Below are 21007 nucleotides of genomic sequence, written 5' to 3' on the forward strand. Positions count from 1 at the left end.
AAAGCACGGGAAAGTGCAGGAAACAGGCTAGTAGATCTCCTTGAGACAACAGGAAAGCCAGACCAGGAGACCTTAGAAATCAGTAAAGAGGAAGTGAGCATCGATCTAAGAGCTAGTTGTCGGGAAAGTGAAAAGGCCAGTGCAAAGAATTCTGATACAACTGATGTGTTAGAAAAAGACCTGGAAAGAGTAGCTACGGCCGCTGAATTTGGTGACCAAAACCAAGGGCTAGATGAGGGGCGTCCAGTAGTAATCAATAATTGTGAAATTATAGAAGGCTCTGGAGCTAACCCTGCCCATCACGCAGATGTCTTAAATCTGCGTCTCCAGACTGATTCTGTATCTAATATTGAAAATGCCAGTCCTGAGGGATGGGATTTAGCTAGAAGAGACATAAGGAAAAATTCAATAGGTCCTCCTAACCACGGTGTAATACATCACTCAGGACGAGGCAGTGCAGATGCAGAAGAAATTCAGCAGGAGGCTGTGTTACCTACTCCTGGGGTTGGCAGGGATGAACATCAGGCTGTTGTTTCCTCAGTAAACCATGAAGTGGCAGCTCAGTCTAGGACAGACCTTAATTATTCTCTGGGAGCTAATGCAAACCGAAGAGATTGGTGTTTGTGTAAGGCAGAGTTCTCATTAATAGAGGGGTCTGAAAGTACAGTGACTGGGAACTGTAGTCCTATCATTAACTTACCAAGTATTGTGAAAACAGACTCTTGGGCAACAGATCCAGGTCAAATCTGGCAGCCACGCTTGGATTCAGCAGTGAATAATGTGGATGTATTGGAATTCTCTGGTATACCAGATGGCCAAGCAAGTGGCTTTGCCAATTGGTTCGATTCCATTAACCACTGGCCTATCAGAGATGTGGGAGGCTTAGATAATTCCTGGGAACATTTAGATACAATTGAAGGCAAGAGAGGGCTGGAGGTGGACTCACTGGCAGATGTCGTTGGGGGACACGCCATTGCTAAGTGCTGGGAACAAAGGCGAGACACGGCTAGACCGTTGGTTCTGGGAACCTTCCACAATGCTAGCACCGACAGTCCCGCTAGTCCCCAAGACAGTGACATCAGCAACTCAGATTTATCCGAAGATGAAATTGCTAACCAGAGATATGGATTGTTGTACCAAGAAATAGAGCCTGATAAAGAAGAGGTACTTACCCTAGTATGTAGTATAGACTAGCCAAAGACTTCTGTAGGTTCTGTTTTTCCTAATGTTTCCCACCTATTTCATTCTCCATCACTGTCTTCTCTGACGCCTGCCTCATCTCCTTGAAATCTGTGCAAACCAAACACAAATAGGTTGACCAAAAAAAAAAAATTACAAAAAGCAGAATGGTTGTGTTGGGAACTAATGAGTCTATGTACCATCCCATTTATTGTGCTTATTCCACTTTCCTTTTTACTGTTCAACTGCTACAAATATGTAGAACAGACTAATTTACTATTCCTAAAATGATTCTACTCCAGCAAGAACACATGCAGTGTTTCCACCCAGGGCCCCCAGAAACTATAGAATCTCACAAAAGCCATTCATTCAAATGATGTATTAGAGAAGTCCTAAGAATGTAGATGGATTCTATCAGTGGCCTAAAAAAGAAGCTCACTGACTTTCCTCTGGAATCATCTTCTCATTACTGAGAAAGTGGGCTTTGGTTAACACTGAGCCATACACCAGCAATAATTGTAAGAACGATCTTTTTTTTTTTTTTTTTTTTTTTTTGGTCAGCCTATTTAAAATAATACACTTTGGCCCTTTGCATTTCCTAAACACTCTCATGCACAGCAGCCTTTTGTATTATTTTAAAATGTGTGGTGGTCTTTACTTTCCAACTTGTCTGACGGACATTTGCTGATCTCACAAAACTGATACAAAGTAACGTACTTTGATTTCCCTTTCTGTTTAGGCTTCCGGTGGTACATTTAATGGATTCACCCAGGTAAGAGATCGGTTTGCTTGCACAACCCATCTGTTGAGAATGAGTGGCCTCGGTGTCACTTGAGTAACATAACGTTTAAGCGCGTTGGGGCAGTACTTGACCCTGTCACTTGAAAGTTTGGTAACGGAAGCAGCAATGGTGGCAATATCGTAGGGTTGTGGTGAAGAGTCCGTGAAATACGCAACCAGCACACTTTGCCCGGTAGCCCGGCACATACTAAGTACCTCCTAACTGTCCTAGCTACTGGCGTTGTTAGCCAACCACGGAATTACGCCGATTCCTCTACTAGAAATTAGAGGTTGTCCTGATCCGAGAGATCCACTAGATTCAGCTGTCGGAAAAGAAGAGAGAGGATTGTTTTGAACTAATGGGATGGGTCTTCAGAAAACAGAAATGGTTTTTAGGAGCCTCCTTACGCAGAATCATACACAGCCTTACCTGTGAAATGAGAAAGTTCCACTCAGACCCACATCCCAATGCAGGTACACACAAACACTAAGGGAGATGATAATGCATCTCTTCCGTCTGCCTGAAACTCTTTAAAAGGTCAGGTCAGGAGAATTGTTACTCATTTCTTTTTTTTTTTTTTTTAATTTGTGTGCTTAGCAGTTATAAATGCACATCATTTAAAGAGCAACAAAATTGTATAATAGCGTTTTATATAGAAAGTTCAGACCATCACACACCTCCTCCATTTCTGATGATTTCTCAGAGGTAAATACTTCAACTCCTTTTACCAGGTTCTCTGATCTCAGCCACACGTGTGCACATAACTTTCTTATAATGCTACTTTGTGGTTCCTAAATCATTATCTATCTTCTGTTATCTATCGACTCCTCTCTGGAAGGTGCGGACTTAACATGCCTGCAGATAACCCCCCGCCCCCATGGCTCACCCCTCCTTCTCCTTCCTGCCCTCTCCCTGCTAAGGTCCCACCAAAGCCATCCAGCCAATCTCTGGTAATAGTAATAGTACAATGATATAAATGCTGTCAGCGCCCCAGCCATGAAGTTTTCGTTTACTTTTATGCCAACCTTTTGTTCTCCTTTGAGGAAATAATTGCAGGCTCTTACTTGTTTGCTTGTTGGTTCGTTTGCCTAGTTTTTTAGGTACATCTCACTAATTCAGTCCCGTACTCTGTAATTCTGTGAATCTCCCCTCCTTTTTTGTTGGCAAACATTAACCATTCAGTTTCATCTTCCTGAAGAATTTGCTCGTCTCTCTTTCTGGACTGCTCCCTCTGAACTGGGTTCTCTCTGGCTACACCTGCTTCCCCAGCTGTTCCCCAGGCTCTTCTGGTATGTCTGACCTGGGACTGGCCTTCACCTCTTTCTTATGTCAGGCCTCTCTTTCTGGACACCAATCTGCCTCCTTTGTGGTTTAATCCCACATACTAGAACATGTCCTTATCCACAAATTAAAGCACATCCTCCAGTAGGCTTTCTAAGAAAAGTATGCATGAGAAATATGTATTGGTGACCTTATACATCTGAAAATGTCTGTATCTATGTACAAAATGGTCTGTAAGATTGGATATTTCATTAGGATATGATATTTTCCCTTAGAATTTTGAAGTCATTCCTCCATTTTCTCTACCTCCTAGTATTGCCACTGAGAGACTGTTGTTTTGATTCTTTTTAAAAAAAATTATCTTAGATTTAGTAAAATTATCATGACAACTCCATGCTAATTTTTAGAATAAACAATTTTCTGACAGAACTATTTCACAAACAGAAACTTTACTTCATGTTTGACTTTTATAGCGAGATCATAGAGTCTTTTTATTTCCCTCAAGAATAGATTTTGAGGGGCTCCTGGGTGGCTTAGTCGGGTTAAGCGTCCTACTTGGGCTCAGGTGATGATCTCATGATTTGTGAGTTCGAGCCCCACATCGGACTCTGTGCTGACAGCTCAGAGCCTGGAGCCTCCTTCAGATTCTGTGTCTCCCTCTCTCTCTGCCCCTCCCCTGCTCGTTTGCTCTCTCTCAAAAATAAATATTCTTTAAAAATTAAAAAAATAAATTTTTAATTAATATTTGAGGATTTTGTCAGTTTTCCCAGGGGCCTTTCTTTTTTATAATTTTTTTTGATGTTTATTTATTATTGAGAGGCAGGGAGACACAGAGTGTGAGCAGGGGAGGGGGCAGAGACAGGGGCAGACACAGAATCTGAAGCAGGCTCCAAGCTCTGAGCTGTCAGCACAGAGCCCGATGCAGGGCTGGAACTCACAAACTGCGAGATCACAACCTGAGCCGAAGTCGGTTGCCTAACCAACTGAGACCCCCAGGTGCCCCACCTAGGGGCCTTTCTTAATCTTAGTTATTTATAGCTTTTCAACCTTTTGCCTAAGATCAAGTGTTGAATAGTTATTTAAATGGTATTCTCCTTCCAAGTATCTATTATGTTGTTCTCCTTGTATTGACCCGTTCTTCATGTATTGGCTGGTCTTTAATTGGGCATCGCCATTAATTGTGTAATACTGTAATAGTTCACCAACATCATTTTCATCTACTACTAGAAATTCTGTAGCTTATTTCAGAACTTTAATTTCAATTTGCAGGCAATTTGTATTTGTGTAGAGACTGAACCATTAAAAACTATTGGGAAATGGTTGATATTAGTCCTAGGTTTTATTTTAATTCCAATTTAGTAAACATACAGTCTTATGTTAGTTTCACGTGAACAGATAGAGGTGGTCTGTGTATTTACAACGGGATATTTCCGAGCCATAAAAAAGAATGAAATCTTGGCCATTTGCAAAAGTGAAATAAGGCGGCCAGAGAAAGACAGATACCATATGATTTCCCTCATATGTGGAATTTAAGAACTAAAACAAATGAGCAAAAGAATTAAAAAAGAGAAAGACAAACCAAGAATCACACTCTTAACTGTAGAGAACGCACTGATCCTTACCAGAGGGGAGGTGGGCAGGGGGACGGGGGCAACAGGTGATGGGAATTAAGGAGTGCACCTGTTTGTGGTGAGAGCGGGGTGATGTCTGGAAGTGTTGAATCATTATATTGTTATTTTGATTTTTGGTATTTTTAAGAAAACTCCTCTCTCTCTCTCTCTCTCTCTCCCTCTCTTTCTTTCTCTTTCTGCCCTTCTCTCTGGAAGTTTGTAGCATCTCTTTTTTACCCCACTTTTCTGAAATTTTACAGTGATATTCTGTGGTCTCAGTCTATTTTCATGCATTGTACTAAGGCCCTATTAATCTAAAAATCTATGTCTGTTTTTAATTGGAGATTTTTTTTTTACCTTCCTCATAGTTTCTCTTCTGTTTTGGTTTTTCTCTCATTCTGTCGTATTCTCTTTTCCATATGTTCCTCACCTAGTCTTCTAATCATTGTTTTCTTTGCTGTTTCTTTTTATTGATTATCGTTCTCTTCTTTCCAGCTCTTTTAACAGGTTTTTTTTACTCTTTTTTTTAAGTTTCCAAGAACTCTTTCATTTACTGAATATTTGCTTTTTAATAGCATCATCCTCTTATGTCATGAATACACTTCTATTATATCTCTGAAACTATTAATAAACATGATCATTTTTGAAGGTTTTTTTCCCACCTGCAAAGTCTTTATTTCTTCCATTTGCTTTTTTTTTTAACTATTCAGTTTTTTCCTTTAATATGTGAGACTTTTCCTAAATGTCTGGTGATCTTGGCTGTCTACTCCCATTAAGAGTGAGATAGTAAAAAGCTGTCAGGGAACTTGTACCGGTAGGTAGAGTTCTCTGACTATAGGTGTTGTTCTGGAACTTTCTGGCTCATTTTTCCTGTTGAGGAGCCCCTGATGTGAAATTCTTCAGGCATTTATTTTTCTTGGGCTGGTTAAACTTCCAGCTCTCTGTCTCATGTCTGGCAGGTATAATGGGAGGTGACTGGGAAAGAAGTTGGGGGTGGGGAGTGGAGTCCCTGCTCTCAGTATTTATTATTCCTAAGATGTCTGTGTGTTCCCTAGTCCAGAGACCCTCTGTTTCAGCCTCTGCAAAAATGTCAAGTCTTGTATTGGAGTGAAGGGATATCACTTGGTTTGCAGATCGATGAAAGGATCTTGAGGTCCAGTCACTTTTTAGTAGACTTCCAGCCAGTTCCCCACCTTTAGCACCACCCAGCTTCTATTTCCCTTGGTACCCACACTTCTAAATCTTTTGTAAAAAAATTTTTAATGTTCATTTATTTCTGAGAGAGAGAGATAGGCAGACAGACAGACGGAGCAAGAATGGGGAGGGACAGAGGGAGAAGGAGATACAGAATCCAAATCAGGCTCCAGGCTCTGAGCTGTCAGCACAGAGCCCCACGAAATGTCATGAAATGAGAGATCTTGACCTGAGCCGAAGTCGGAGGCTTAACTGACTGAGCCACCCAGGTGCCCCCTCCCCTGCCCCGTGTCTCTAATTCTTGATCCTTTAGGAATTCTGAGTAATAAACCAGGTTGCTTTTTTGGCATTTCTTTCATCACCTTAGGATACAGATTTTTTTCTGGGTCTGCCAACTTACTTGTCCATTTGTCTGCTTTTCAGTTTCAAAATTTTGTTGCTCTTATCTTTCTTCTCATGCTTTTTATGCTCAGGGATTTATGCCTTTTTAAATTTACTTTATGAAATTCCCTTTATGGTTTAGTTTGCATTCTGGAGGTAACAGAGGTAACTGCCTCGATTCGACATCTTTAACCAAGTGTCACTGTCTCAGCTTTTCTGTTGGGAACCTTTTCTGTAGGTACTTTTTTTTGTCTTCAACTGGTCAGATTAACCAGGAAAGACTTTTCCAGTCTTCCATCTGCTGGTTATAAACCTGGCTACCAGCATAAGGAGAGGTGAATATTGTCTTAGAGATCACTGTTCCCTTAGATTTATTCCAGCTTGATTTTTTAGGTCAATGAATACATGGTATAAAATGTTTAAGTTTTGGTTCAATATTAAGCCCATAGAGGCCATACTTAGGTAACAGTGTAAGATTGAATTTCCAACATTTAAAAAAGTGTGAACATATAGCTTAGAGCGACTGAACTCTTTTTTTTCCCTCCCTTTTTAGTGTTTTATTTATTTTTAAGAGAGCGAGCATGAGCGGGGGAGGGTCAGAGAGAGAGGGGGACAGACTCTGCGCTGAAAGCTTCGGTGCTGACAGCAGCGAGCCCGCTGTGTGGCTAGATGACGACCTGAGTTGAAGTTGGATACTCAACTGACTGAGCCACCCGAGCGCCCCTTCGAGTTGTTAAATTCTAATTCAGTGTAGATGTCCAGAAGATAAGCTGCAGAACAGAAATGTCCCTGAAATCACTGCCCGCTTTTAAATGATTCTATATTATTATATAGTATCATGCTAACCTACATTTATGACATCTATGTTTAGAACATCTACTGTTAAAATTACTTTCGCATTACCTGCTCTTCTGATTAAAATAAAAGGAGACTGTTAAAAAACTTTATGTTTATGGACATAATTGATGGAAGCTAATTTAAATGATATCTTTGTCTTTTTTTTTTTTTTTTTTTTTAGCAAGTTAGCTGGAACCTTCATAATTTTTCATCTTTTATTTTCTCCCCAATTTCAGCCCCAGGACACTTCATTGTTCACCATGCAGACAGACCAGAGCATGATCTGTAACTTGGTAAGTTAACTTTGGTGTGTGTTTTGGGGAAGCTGTTACTTCCTGCTGAATGTTCTAGGGTCGATCATTCTAGGTTATCTAGAGCTTGAATATCCAGAATGTGGTTTCTGCAGCCCTTTCCTTTCTGGAAGCTAGGAATGAAGGCTTCTGAAAAATCTCATGGTGTCTTTGATGTTGGTTGCTTCTATTTATAAAGGCACAGTGATCCCAACAAAACACAAAAGTCTCCTAGTTAATGGGCTTCCATGGAAATCCATCAACAGCGTGGATGTTTCTGCCTGCATGTAACTTACTCCACAGGATTGAAAGTGAAATTGCTTCGAGAATTCATGCTCCAAAATAGATCTTTCCTTCTTCTTGAGCTGGAAGCGACCTCATTTCTCATCCCTCATCTCCTCCCTCCATTTTGTGAGTTGTAGAAAGTCATGCATAGTAGAGATAGGATCCTTACGTTGCTGCCAGAGGACGTAGAAAAAAGGCTTAGCTCGGGATCACTCCTCTTGGTGTTAGAGGAGATCCCTCCAAGATTGTTGTTGCAGTTGTCATGGGAAACCCTTTCCCCAGCAGCTTCCTAGTGAAGTGAAGTTGCATGAAGAAGCCTTGAGTGACGTCACTGGTGAACTTGGCAGTGGTACACTACGGAGGACGGGGCGCTGTGAGAATTCGTTCACAAGGGTTATTTGTAGCTCACTGGTTTTCCCGTGGGAATGGTATGTAGTTATCCCAGCTCCTGGCTTTCGCATTGGACGCTTAGAATTGGATTTATGTAGAATAAATTTTTCTTTTTAGATGATTTCACTTCTAAGTAAGGAATTCTGTTCTGGGAGGTTTGTCTTTTTTATTTATTTATTTTTATTTTTTATTTTTTTAATTTTTTTTTTAGTTTTATTTTTTTTTTAATTTACATCCAAATTAGTTAGCATCTAGTGCAACAATGATTTCAGGAGTAGATTCCTTAGTGCCCCTTGCCCATTTAGCCCATCCCCCCTCCCACACCCCCTCCAGCAACCTTCTGTTCGTTCTCCACCTTTAAGGGTCTCTTCTGTTTTCTCCCCCTCCCTGTTTTTATATTATTTTTGTTTCCCTTCCCTTATGTTCATCTGTTTTGTCTCTTAAAGCCCTCATATGAGTGAAGTCATATGATATTTGTCTTTCTCTGACTGACTCATTTCACTTAGCATAATACCCTCCAGTTCCATCCACGTAGTTGCAAATGGCAAGATTTCATTCTTTTTGATTGCTGAGTAATACTCCATTGTGTGTGTGTGTGTGTGTGTGTGTGTGTATATATATATATGTGTATATATATATATATATATATATATATATATATATATACACACCACATCTTCTTTATCCATTCATCCATCGATGGGTATTTGGGCTCTTTCCATACTTTGGCTATTGTTGTATTGTTGATAGTGCTGCTATAAACGTGGGGGTGCATGTGTCCCTTCGAAACACCACACCTGTATCCCGTGGATAAATGCCTAGTAGTGCAATTGGTGGGTCGTAGGGTAGTTCTATTTTTAATTTTTTGAGGAACCTCCAGAGTGGCTGTTTTCCAGAGTGGCTGCACCAGTTTGCATTCCCACCAACAATGCAAAAGAGATGGGAGGTTTGTCTTAAAGGTTACTTCGATATTTCTCAAAGGCCAGGACGTCTGGAATGCCATGTCTGTAGATTGTCATACTTTTTGCCTTTTGGGTAACCAGGTGAGAGGTGGAGCTGTGTGGCTTGCAAATAAAGATTTAAGTACTTAAAATGCAAATTATGTAGGTGCTGATAATGCAGCCAGAGGGACTTATGTGTCATATTCATTGGTGATTTTCAGCCTGAGTGATGGAGTAAGGGTTATACTAATGCTGGAAGATGAGACTGTTAATTATTGCTTGTGAATGGGTCAAGAAAAATGGAGAAATACTGGAATAAAAAGAAAGGCAGTGGGTCATAATTAAACTCACACCTATTACTTTGATGCAGAAGTCCAGGCATAGAATCCTGTGGTTTTTAAGTTTCTCAAAACATCTTTGTACTGCCCACAGCTCGCTGTAGAAGCTTCCATTTCTTGCTCTTCCCTTCTTTTGATATGTATTCTCTGAAGCAGACATCTCGCACCTTCTTTCCATTGGGACTCTTAGCTTTGTCATGGCCAGCACTGCAGAAGCTTCTAACGTTGGCTGGGCCATGTGAGGAACTCGGAAATCCTAGCAAACCCACTTCTCCTACTGAGTTGTGATTATATAGGATCTTCCCAGGAGTGGGACAGTTTCCCAACATTTGGTTCATTGACTGGTCTGAGCAAGGTGAAGGCTGAGGTTCGTAGTCAACTGCACATCTCCCCAGTCTGCATCTTACGGCCCACAGAACATCCCTTGAGTGTAAGTTTAAACTCTTTTGAATCTGCAAACCTTGCTCAGGGCTCAGTTAGCTCTATGGCCCTTACAGTTCCCACTAAATTAGCTTTCCCAAATTTGGAGAAACAGGACTCTAAGGCAAGTGCCATACTGGAATGTGACTAGACTCTTTTTTTTTTTTTTTAAGTTTATTTATTTTGAGAGTGAGAGTGAAAGCCAGCGCATGATTGGGGGAGGGGCAGAGAGAGGGAGACAGAGAATTCCCAAGCAGGATCCGTGCTCCCAGTGAAGAGCACCACACGGGGCTTCAACTCACAAAATTGCCAGATCGTGACCTGAGCCAAAACCAAGAGTCGGACGCTTAACCGACTGAGCCACTCAGATGCCCCAAGAATGTGACTAGACTCTTAACCCCACTCCCAACCTATCTCCTTCCTTTGCAACAACCTGCCTTCCATCTCATGACAGAGGACACTAGAAAATGTGCACTGAGGCTGTACTTACCATTCTGTTCTAACGGAAGAATTCCATTTCTGTGTCTCAGAGTTAAACCATTGGGGCATCCTGCTGCCACCAGTAAATTTAGAGTATACTTCTCCTTTGAATGTGTCATGATCACTACCCCGGCAACTAGTGCTCGTAAATGGGTATGGCTTGAATCAACCCATTCACAAGTCTGCCAAGGGAGTCATCTTGCAGAAAGAAAGTGGTAGAAACAGGGCATAATTCTGACCAGGACTATTTTAGATGTTTCCGCAACATGTGGTTCACGGTCTGCCTGTGCTTTTCTTCCATCTTGACAAAATATTTACAATTTTACATTATCTTAGAAGGGATAGAAGGGTGACCTCTATTTCTAAATAGGAGTAGGTGATTTGATGTGCAGTCATGCTACCATGTCTCATCCTTACTAATGACTCAGTGAGTTATATTTCTCCCCCTAGAATTTAAGTTGTTAAGTTGCACAGCTGTATTGTGATATCTCAAGTGATATTATAATATAGGGGAGGTCTTGTGACTTGTGGGGACGTAACCAATCCTACATCCTCTTCATACTGTGTTTCTGTTGCATTAATCGATTTCAGTAAGCGAATGCAAGTCACATCATATGTGAAAGCACTTACTTATTCTTGCCTTGAGTAAAACTTCAGAGTTTCTTTGGACTTCCAAGAAACCCAGACTCTGATGCAAATGTTTTTTTTCATTTTACGTTATCTAGATGTATATATATGTACGATGATATATTTATTTGACTCATATTTGGAAGCTTCTCTTGGTTCCTTATCTGGCTTCAGACTTTCTCCTTATAGACTCAGCCCACAAGGGGACCACCACCTGCATATGGATGCCTTGAGGCTTTGTCAAATTATCCTTCTTGTCCCTATTGTGTAGGTCATTTGATATCGTCCTGTCATAGCAAATCACCTTGATTCCAAAATGGTAAGATCATATCCTGAGAGCTCACAGTATCTCTTGACTGCTATGAAACCTTGCTCCATTATGAAGATAATTCTTTTGGAACAATAAAAGTGAACTCTTTTCCCATAAAAAACTCTTGAGAGTATATTAGAGCGAATTTTATCTTATTCTTTCTTAAAAATTGTGTCAGATCGCCCCCTTAAAGGTTATAAAAGCCCATAAAAATATCAAATCGCTGCACACTTGTCTACCAAAGTGTCCTTTCTCTTTTATTGTGTGTGTGACCATGGAGTGAGTCACGGTGGAAGATGCGGTGGGGTGGGGGGCGGGGGGAGGCGCAAGAGAAATATTTTGTGTGTTAATCCAGCACGAAGGTACTTGTTATTCATTTCCTGTAATCTCAGCCTACCTTTCCCATCCCTTCCATATGGAACTTGTCAAAGGGGCTTTGGCTCTTCATTGCTTCTGATGAGGGAGAGTTTGACAGAAGTTACTGATTTCCCCAATCACAGTGTTTTTTGGAAACTTCTTACTCCTCTAGGAAAACACTTTTCAACTTTCTTAACACTTTAAATGTCCTGATGGAAAAGGACCTCAATGTGCCTTCTGATGGCCATCCATTTAGTGAAATCATGCAGCTAAATAAACGTGCTTACATTAGTCAGAATTGAAAAAGGGGAAACATTTTCAGTAGCCGTGGTGATATGCATTGGCTGTGGTGTTCTTAAGGGGCCTGTTGTTACTTAATATTGCTAACTTTGAAACTAACAAAGTCTGGAGTGAAGAGATTCCAGAGGCTTGATTCAGCATATAATTGGGATCAGGAGGAAGTCTGTGTGTCAAGGTCACCGTGGGATGGAAAATCCTCACTCTTGGCCACACAATTAGAAGAGTCTAATTGGTATCACAGAGAATACCACCCTGTGGTCCCCTACAGAATTAGCTTATTATATGAAGAGACTGATTGCTAAGAATTTGTTTGGGGAGCAGGGGAAAGTGGAACAAGACACTGAACAGGAATATACAAGGCCACAAAGCATCTGTGATTGTGGTGGCTACTTGCCAAGTAGCTGGGTCTGCTCCTCCCAGCCAGGTGAGTGGGACGGTGGCTTCATGGTGACCTAGTCATGCAGATGAATGCATTTTGATCTAAATATTGGAGTGACCCTTCAGTTTGGGGTCATTTGAAATGCAGTGCATATCAGAGCCAGAAGGTCCCAGAACCCTGTGCCTCTGAACTCTTTCTCGAGACCTCCTTCCAACTCCTAAGGGAGCTCTTAGGATCTCCTCTCTCTCTGCCAGATGGCAGAAAGTACCATTTTAGGATCTCTTGGAGGCATCATAAAGCTGCAAGTAAGTAAAACTAGTAGCCAAAATGGTAAGTCTTTGTCTGACTTCAGGGGAAATGACAGTGTTGATGATGCTAAAGAAAAACCTAATTAAGAGTTCATTTCTAGACTTTCCAGTTAAGGGCTCCTGATGCCAAATGTGTGGCTTTTTTTCCAGCACGGACTTCATGAAGCTAGTTGCCCATAGGATGATGAAGAAAGTCTTAATTGTCCAGTATCCTGTGATGTTATCTACTCACATGTTGAATCTTTTTCCTCTGACCCTAAAACAAACAATCAAAGGCTGAATCTGAACAGGCCCTACCCACAGAGCCGAAAGCAGAGGAGCCCCCTGCTGCTGCCACACCTGCTGTTGGGCTGGACTCTGGACTGGACACCCGGGCTGAGGAGCCAGTGGAGGGGGCAGTGGTGAGCGCCGCCCCCTTCCCACCCTCCACCTGCCTTCCCTGCCACAGCCCTGCTCATCTCATGATCTCATTTCTCCCTTCTCATCCATGCTTCACTTGGGCCAAATCACCTCATCTGCATGGCTCCCCAGGTGCAAATAGCCTTTGTGCCCTTGACAGTGAAACTTCATTCTCATTTATGTTTTTAAAAGGATGATATCCAGACACCTGATCTTTTGATCTAGTGAGAAACGTCATATAACCTCAGGCTTGGTTCTCAAAAAAAGGGTGTCTTAATTCTTTTCTGAGACTCTCCCATTCATGGTAGGTAGGTTGTAGAACTCACAAATAACCAGCCTTGTTGCCATTGTGCTCTGTCTGTGATGGGCTAGCAATGGCCCTGCAGGGAGGGACCAACCTGCGGGTGATAAACAGAACGATATTAACTTTGTTGTCTACATATTGATTTCTTACAATATTAGTTTCGTAGGTTGGTTAAGTCTCAGTGGCGGATGGAAACCCCATATTAAAAACCCTTGAATCTATAAAGATTCCTATGTGTACAACCATTTCCTCGAAACCACATCTGGTGTTGGCTCTTAAAAGAGGGACCTTGAGGATGCATTCTGTGCAAGGGCGGGGACCCTCTGTCTGCTTGGAAACCCACTCTTACCCCGCTCCACACAGCCACATAACACACCAGGCTGAGCTCTCTACGCACCATGTTGAATTGGATAGTGTAGCGCTCATGAAAGCAACGATAACACCAAGGAAGATTTAATTCAGAATACTCATGGAGAGTGGAAAATAGTTTATGTATGAAATGCAGTTAACATGTCTCCCAAGAATCTCAATCAGGTTACCATTCATTATAGTCTTTACAGAATCTGTACAAAGACGCAAACCAGCCTCCCTCTTCCCCAGAAGAACATTGCCTAGATTAGATAACTGGAGAAATTAAAGTTATATTTCTTGCTATCATTTGTTGTTGTTATTTTACCAGGAAGAGGGTAGGTCATCGGTCAAATCTATGGTTTATTAATAGAGTAGAAAATAAATAATAGGGTAAGATAGTGATGGGAAATACAGACTCAAGCAAAAGGATTTTCCACTTACAGAGTTGGACCAAGTTCTGTAGGGAAAACAAGAACTGTGCTCTGCTAGATTGAGTCGCTGTTGGAAGTGCTGCTTACACGGACTTCAGATTGGAGAGTGCTGAGGCTCAGTCTCAGGGCTCCAGTGTCGGATTTTCTCCCACATTCGCTAGTGATCTTGGTAACTCAGTGCAGATGCCCCCCTCCATTGGGTGTCAGATTTCAAACTGTCCTCCCATGTTCCCTTTAAGATTATTTAAATAACAAAGGAAGGGGAAGACACAGTTAATTTTGTTTTACTACTGTTAGAAAGGGAATTGATTTTCAAAAGACTACAGGTGACACCCGGGAGTTTGATATTGATGAGGTTCAGATGGTGATTTAGAAATGGCTTCAGTCCCAAAAAGTTGTCGTCAAATTTCTGTTTTGAATAGCAGCACAGACTTCATCCTCACCAGTACTTTGAAAACACATGGATTCCGTGCCCCAGTGTAAGGCTTGATGCCAAAACACCCAGGGTTTTGAGCAAGGCTGTGTGATGTCATGCCGTAGATCGGAGGTGTGAAATAGACAAGCTCACGTGTTAAATACCAGCTGGAATGTCAGTTGTCCATGGTTCCCTCTCAGCAGGTCCTGGCCATGTACCAATTGCACCTATCCTTCTTTTAACAGACCTACAGAAGCAGTTTTTGTTTTCAGAATTCAAATTCAGGGGCACCTGGGTTGCTTAGTTGGTTAAGCGTCCAGGCTCAGGTCATCATCTCACAGTTTGTGTCATCAAGCCCCACATTGGGCTCTGCATTGACAGCACGGAGCCTGGTTGGGATTCTCTCCCTCTGCCCCTCCCCTGCTTGTGCTCTCTGTCTCCCTCAAAAAAACAAAAACAAAACCAAAAACAACCAGAGTCCAAATTCATTGTTTTTTTCCAATGAACAATGTTAATAGCTACCCATTACTAAGCGGCTACTATATCAGACCTACCATAAAGATTTATAATCTTTTTTAACCAAGGTTGATTTAAAAAATATTTAACACACCATGTGGTACAGCCATCACTAAAGCCAGCTTCCCTCATGTCAGGTAAGGAGATATTGGACAGAATTCCTCTTTCTGAAAACACTTGTCTCCTAAAGCTTGTAAGTGAACTTTGGAGAATAAAAAACAATTTGGATTCCTTGTGAAATATAAGGCAATTTGGAGAGTCTTACGAAGGATTCAGGCACCTGTCGAGACGCAGAGGTTATGTGGGAACCACAGGTACAGCCCATCTGTGAGCCACCCTCTCTGAGGAGAAAATGTTCCAGTAACTCATTTTCCCATCTTCATACCGCCTGAAAAATGGCAACAGAAGAAGGCAGCTTACAGCAGCTCACTTGGACTAACGCTCATCAAAGGTGGCTCCTGTCTCTGTGTCATAAATTGACATGCTTGGATCAGGTCAGTTCTTCTCCATGTTCTCCCTTGAACTTAGGGAAACACCATCCTATAGAATGTAGTTTTGTCCTCGAATGTGGATTTATAGCTTCTTGCTTCCGGTCATAATCATGTAAGATAGTATTAGGGTTATTTTTTCCAAAGAAAGTTCTTCTCCCTTGCTAGATGTGTGATATTTAGTTGTAAAGACATAAAAAATTCACCTTGTGTCCTGAGAATTAATTAGTAGGTTGGCGATGGCTGTCATCAGTCAGGATTGGGTTGACATGACCTTTTGAGGTCCTTTTTTTTTTTTGCTGCCAAAATGTCACCACACAGTTATTATATTGAGTCTTGACAATGCATCTCACATGAGGTGAAGTTTGTGGTGGTTTTGTTAAAAAAAAAAAAAGAGAAAGGCAAATGCAATTTCAAAAACAGGAAATCTTAACCATGGTTCGCAAAGAAACCTAGGGCTTTCAAGAGAAGTAATTATTACATTTTTGTTTGTTGTTCTATTCCCCTTTAGCTAATGTTTTTAGTTTTTCCCTACAATGCTAAATTGCTCCCGTATATCTGTAGGATGCATTTTATTTTTATCTATTTATTTTTTAACATTTATTTAATGTCGAGAGACAGAGAGTGAGTGGGGGAGGGGTAGAGAGAGAGGAACACAGAATCCGAAGCAGGTTCCAGGCTCCAAGCTATCAGCACAGAGCCAGCACAGGGCTTGAACCCAAGAACTGCGAGATCATGACTGGAGCTGAAGTCGGATGCTTAACCGACTGAGCCACCCAGGCACCCCTCTGCAGGATACATCTTAAAGGCCAACACTTGTTTCTTGTCCAAATGTTTCCATGTTATATAAGTGATGGAAATCATCTTTAGGAAAATAAATGATCAGTATTTGTTTCAGATATATATCAGAAAATTAGGTTAAGAATCAGATAAAGATTTTTACCTGCATTTGTTCCATTTTCTTGTTAGAAAGTCACTTTCTAATTTTTTCTAAATTTCTGTCTGCTCCTGTATTTTGCTCTGATGATGTGAACTGGACCAATGCTTTTTTTTTTTTTTTTTTGCCTATTATTTTTAAATATACTGCAATTAAATTTAGGGTTACCGTGACTTCTAAAACAGAAATGGGGGAAAGATCAAGGTAAAGATGTTTTTAGAATTGGTGGAGAAACCTGGAAGGCGAAACACTGACCCATTATTCTGGGGGCTACTTTTGTTTTCGCTGCATTTTGTTTTTTTGAAGATGTCACCAGACTTAAGTTGGCTTGTCAACACCAACTTAAGCCACCAAGGGGGGGGGGGAATATATATATATATATATATATATATATATATATATATATATATAACACTTAATCTTGCTAGGAAGATTTCTGTGTGCTTCAGTAGAAGGCATGTGGCTGTTTCTTCCTTCATTCAGTTGACAAGTATATCGGAGTCCTCCCTAGATGTCAGGCTCTATTCTGGATCTGGGGCATACAGTGATACAGTAAATAGACACAGTTTCTGCCATCCAAGTTCACACAGACTAGTGGTGGAGGAGGTCAAGATTACAGCGTGCTCGAGGTTTCTTCCATGACAGTCACGTGCATGGGAGACAGCATTTGAGGTTTCTCCTTGTGCAGAGTAAACGTGAGAGCCAGGGGCTTCCACTGTGCCTCCAGGCATGAGGTCCCAGTATGTCACAGGAACACACAAGATGACAGGAAGCTAGAGTACCTTGATTTCTTGTCTGCCCTTCATCATCGTAGAATTATCTACAAAGTCAAAGTGCCCACTCTGGAACATGCTTTAAATTAAGTTCTATCTATCTATCTATCTATCTATCTATCTATCTATCTATCCCTTTTTATAGAAAAAAAACATCACAGAAGTGGCTGTTTTCTCTGAGTTTGACTGCATTCCCACTAACAAGTAGTTACATTTTCAGTGCCCCTCTGGCCAGACAATGTCTCTGTTGTTGTGGTTGTTATTGTTATTGTTATTGTTATTGTTCCATGGTACCCAGTACAGAGCAGGGTGCCAGTAAATTCTGAGTCATTAATTTGATTGGTTGACATTCTAATCTGGGGGTCCTGAAAGAGACTATAGCCAGAGATCTTAAAACACAAATATTTAGATGGTCATTTTCCTCCTCTTTGCTTCCATTCAGATAATTTAATTTTGGGGGTTTTTTTTCTTGAGAGGGGGAAAGCGAGAGCATATGTGTGTGTGGGGGGGGAGGGGCAACAGGAGAAGGAGAGAATCTTGGATAGGCTCCATGCTGACGTCAGGACTCAGTCTCACAACCATGAGATCATGATATGAGCTGAAGTCAAGAGTTAGAAGCTCAACCAGCAGAGCCATCCAGGTGCCCCCAGATAATTTACTTTTTATATTTAGGAAAAGCAAGCTGCTTATTGTGATCAAAAATGCTGCCATCTTTCTTATTCTGCAGCATAGTAGCTCTGTGACCTCTGAGCTGCCATCACCTCAAAGGCAAAATGGGTCAATAATTTTCTTCAAATTTTCCTGTAATGGCTTGGAAATAACACAAGTCACTAGCTCAGCAACTGGCACATAGAGGTTCCTCAGTCAGTGATTTTTTGATGGTATGGTTATTGCCATCATCATAATGAAAAGTGGTTTCCCCCAAGATCAGCAGAAGTAGGTGAAATCTATACTTGGGGAAGAAGAGGGCAACAGACGTGGAAGATAGAAACCCCCTTTTCAACATTGGCCCTATGTCAGAAGTGTTAAGGGACTCAATCTCATATAGGTCCCCCTCAGCACACGTTTCCTCTTGGTTCCTAAAGCTGTGTCCCATCAAAATTCCTTGCCCTGTCTAACTAAGAAGACTTTCAGACCAGGTCCATTGATAGGGAATTTTTCTACCTTCGTTGCTAGGGAGATAGGGTCAATCAGAGAACTCACACTGTCCCCTCAGCTACACCCTCCTTCAGGTGGTTGGAGAAGGAGAGAAAGGCAGGTGAGCTCCAGAGATATACACAAAGTTGATAAAAGTGGCTGGGCCTAGATCTTTCTCTCTACCATTGCCCCAAGTCACAGGAAAGAGATGAAGTCAGCCACCACTAAAGGGAAGGTAACAAGCTGGAGGACAGCTCCCCATATCTCACACCTCACAGACCTGGTTGACCTGGATTTGTCAGTTTCCAGCTCTGGAAAATGGGGGCACTGCTATTTCTGGCATGAGGCTAACGTGAAGTATTCATTAACCACCTGCCAGTTGCTAAGCAACTGCTTTCTGGGGTCTACTATTCCAAATCCCCTTCTTGAACAGGCCTCGGTGAGGGGTGTGTAATGTTATCGTTCGTTCTGAGTGTTCTTCCACTCAGAGGTGAATATCAGGTTTCAGATCATTCTGCCACTGTCGAGGAGCTATTTGTAGATGATGGGTGCCGAGTGATTTTTCTAAGTGTTTCTCTTGACATGTGCTTTTTTTTTTTTCTAAATTAAGGTGAAATTCAAATAACGTAAGAAGAATCAATTTAAAGTGAACAATTCAGTGGCTTTACTACATTCGTAATGTTGCACCACTGTTACCTCTATCTAGTTCTAAAACATCCTCATCACCCCGAATTAAAACCTCCTACCAATTAGGCAGGTCCTCAAGCCCTTCTCCCAGCCCCTGGTAACTGCCAATCTGCTTTCTGGCTCCACGGATGTACCTACTCTGGATAGTTCATATAAGTAGAATCATACAGTGAGTGAAGTTTTGTGTCTGTATTCGTGTACGTTTTTTGTCACGTAGGAAATTTTGTGCTCTGGGTGATGTTTTTAACATGTCTGGTTGTAATGAAATGGGATAAAAAAAATACTCCCCTCTTCTCTCAGTGTATATTGGTTCATTTACAAGCCCACATGGAAACCATTGCTGGCCAATCAGCACTGTTGGGTAGCCTGTGTAAGACCAGACCCACTCAAATGTTAAAAAAGACAACTCTGAGGGCTCCTGGGTGGCTCAGTCAGTTAAGCGTCCAGCTCAGTTTCGGCTCAGGTCATGATCTCATGGTTTGTGGGTTTGAGCCCCGCATCCAGCTCTCTGCTGTCAGTGTGGAGCCTGCTTGGGGTTCTCTGTGTCCCTCTCTCTCTGCCCCTCCCCTGCTTGCTCATTCTCAAAAATAAATAAATAATTTTTAAAAAGGCAACTCTGCTTAGGCAGTAATAACTAACCACCCCCCCACACACGCACACATCAATTCCAGTCCCTCCCCATACATGAGAGCCTCAGAGATGCATTCCACTGGCTCAGCCCTCTCGCTCCATGAGTGAGCATGCTAAGATTTATGGAGTCCACAGATAATGTGGAACTGAACATCCAGACTAGTGTGTGTTACTGTTCCGTATCCGCTTCTTGCCCTTTCTTGATGGTCTATCTTCTCAACTCCCCCGGGGTAGAAAAGCCCTTTACATGGACCACTCCTCACGAGTGGACGTGATTTGGAACCATATGTATGATCAGTAAAAACTGCTTGAGGGAGAATAGAGAAATTATCTCTGACGAATTGTCTTCTGTTCCCACAAGTCTCAAGTGGCTCAGATGCTTTCTTTGAGAATGACTTTGTGTGGCCTGAAGCGAAAGGCAGTCTGACTATAACACCAAGGGAGTAAGGTTAAAGTAAACAGGGGCCATGTAGTAACAGCAGATATCACTGAGTGCTAATATTTGATGTGTGTTATCTCAAAGCTCCAGGAAATAGGCTTTACCTCAGTGTCATTGTCCCATTTTACAGATTAAGGAAACTGAGACACAGAGCATATGTGGTTTAACCAAACTCGCACACCCAGAAAGTGGTAACATGAAATTCAGATCCTGGCATCTTAATCCATAGATAGCCATCTCCCAACTGCACCAGCTACTGTATTTTTAAAAAGAGCAGGCTTTATAAAAGTACATTTGTAGGGGTGCCAGGGTGGCTCGGTTGGTTAAGCACCTGACTCTTGATTTTGGCTCAGGCCAGGATCTCCTGGTTCGTGGCTTCGAGCCCCGTGTTAGAGTCTGTGTTTGGCGGTGCGGAGGCTGCTTCGGATTTTCTCTCTCTCTCTCTCTCTCTCTCTCTCTGCCCCTCGCTTGTATGCTCTCTCTCTAAAATAAATAAATAAACTTAAAGTAATTGAAAAAATGTTTACAAAGTTCTTAAAAAGTACATTTGTAGACCGATTTCACAGCACATCTAACTAAAGCCATCGGGGTCCCAGCAAGGTGGAAATCTCCCCATCCTCACCCCAGCATGTCCCACCACTAATGCTTAGACTCCGTGGAAGTTCCTGGTTTGTAGCTGAAGGGTCAAGATGAAAGCAGAAATGTTTGTGCAGCCTCAGCCTTGAACTTCTCAGAAGGAACGTGTATTCTAATCCCCCACTTTGTTTGTTTTTTTATTTAATTTTTATTTTAGAGGGAGAGAATACAGGTGA

General features: G+C 41.7%; 1 protein-coding gene across 2 annotated transcripts in view; it reads left to right on the forward strand.

Moving 5' to 3' along the window:
• Window positions 1–21007, forward strand: part of AMPH (amphiphysin) — a 247746-nt gene that overhangs the window by 203453 nt on the left and 23286 nt on the right. Inside the window, exons 15-17 of one of the 2 annotated variants that reach the window (XM_042914690.1) lie at window positions 1919–1951; window positions 7500–7556; window positions 12964–13089. In XM_042914690.1, the coding sequence (XP_042770624.1) occupies window positions 1919–1951; window positions 7500–7556; window positions 12964–13089 (216 nt within the window). The remainder of the gene's footprint in view (window positions 1–1918; window positions 1952–7499; window positions 7557–12963; window positions 13090–21007) is intronic. The other variant, XM_042914700.1, reaches the window with a different exon arrangement.

The sequence above is a fragment of the Panthera leo genome, chromosome A2, assembly GCF_018350215.1.
Source record: "Panthera leo isolate Ple1 chromosome A2, P.leo_Ple1_pat1.1, whole genome shotgun sequence".
Classification (NCBI taxonomy): domain Eukaryota; kingdom Metazoa; phylum Chordata; class Mammalia; order Carnivora; family Felidae; genus Panthera; species Panthera leo.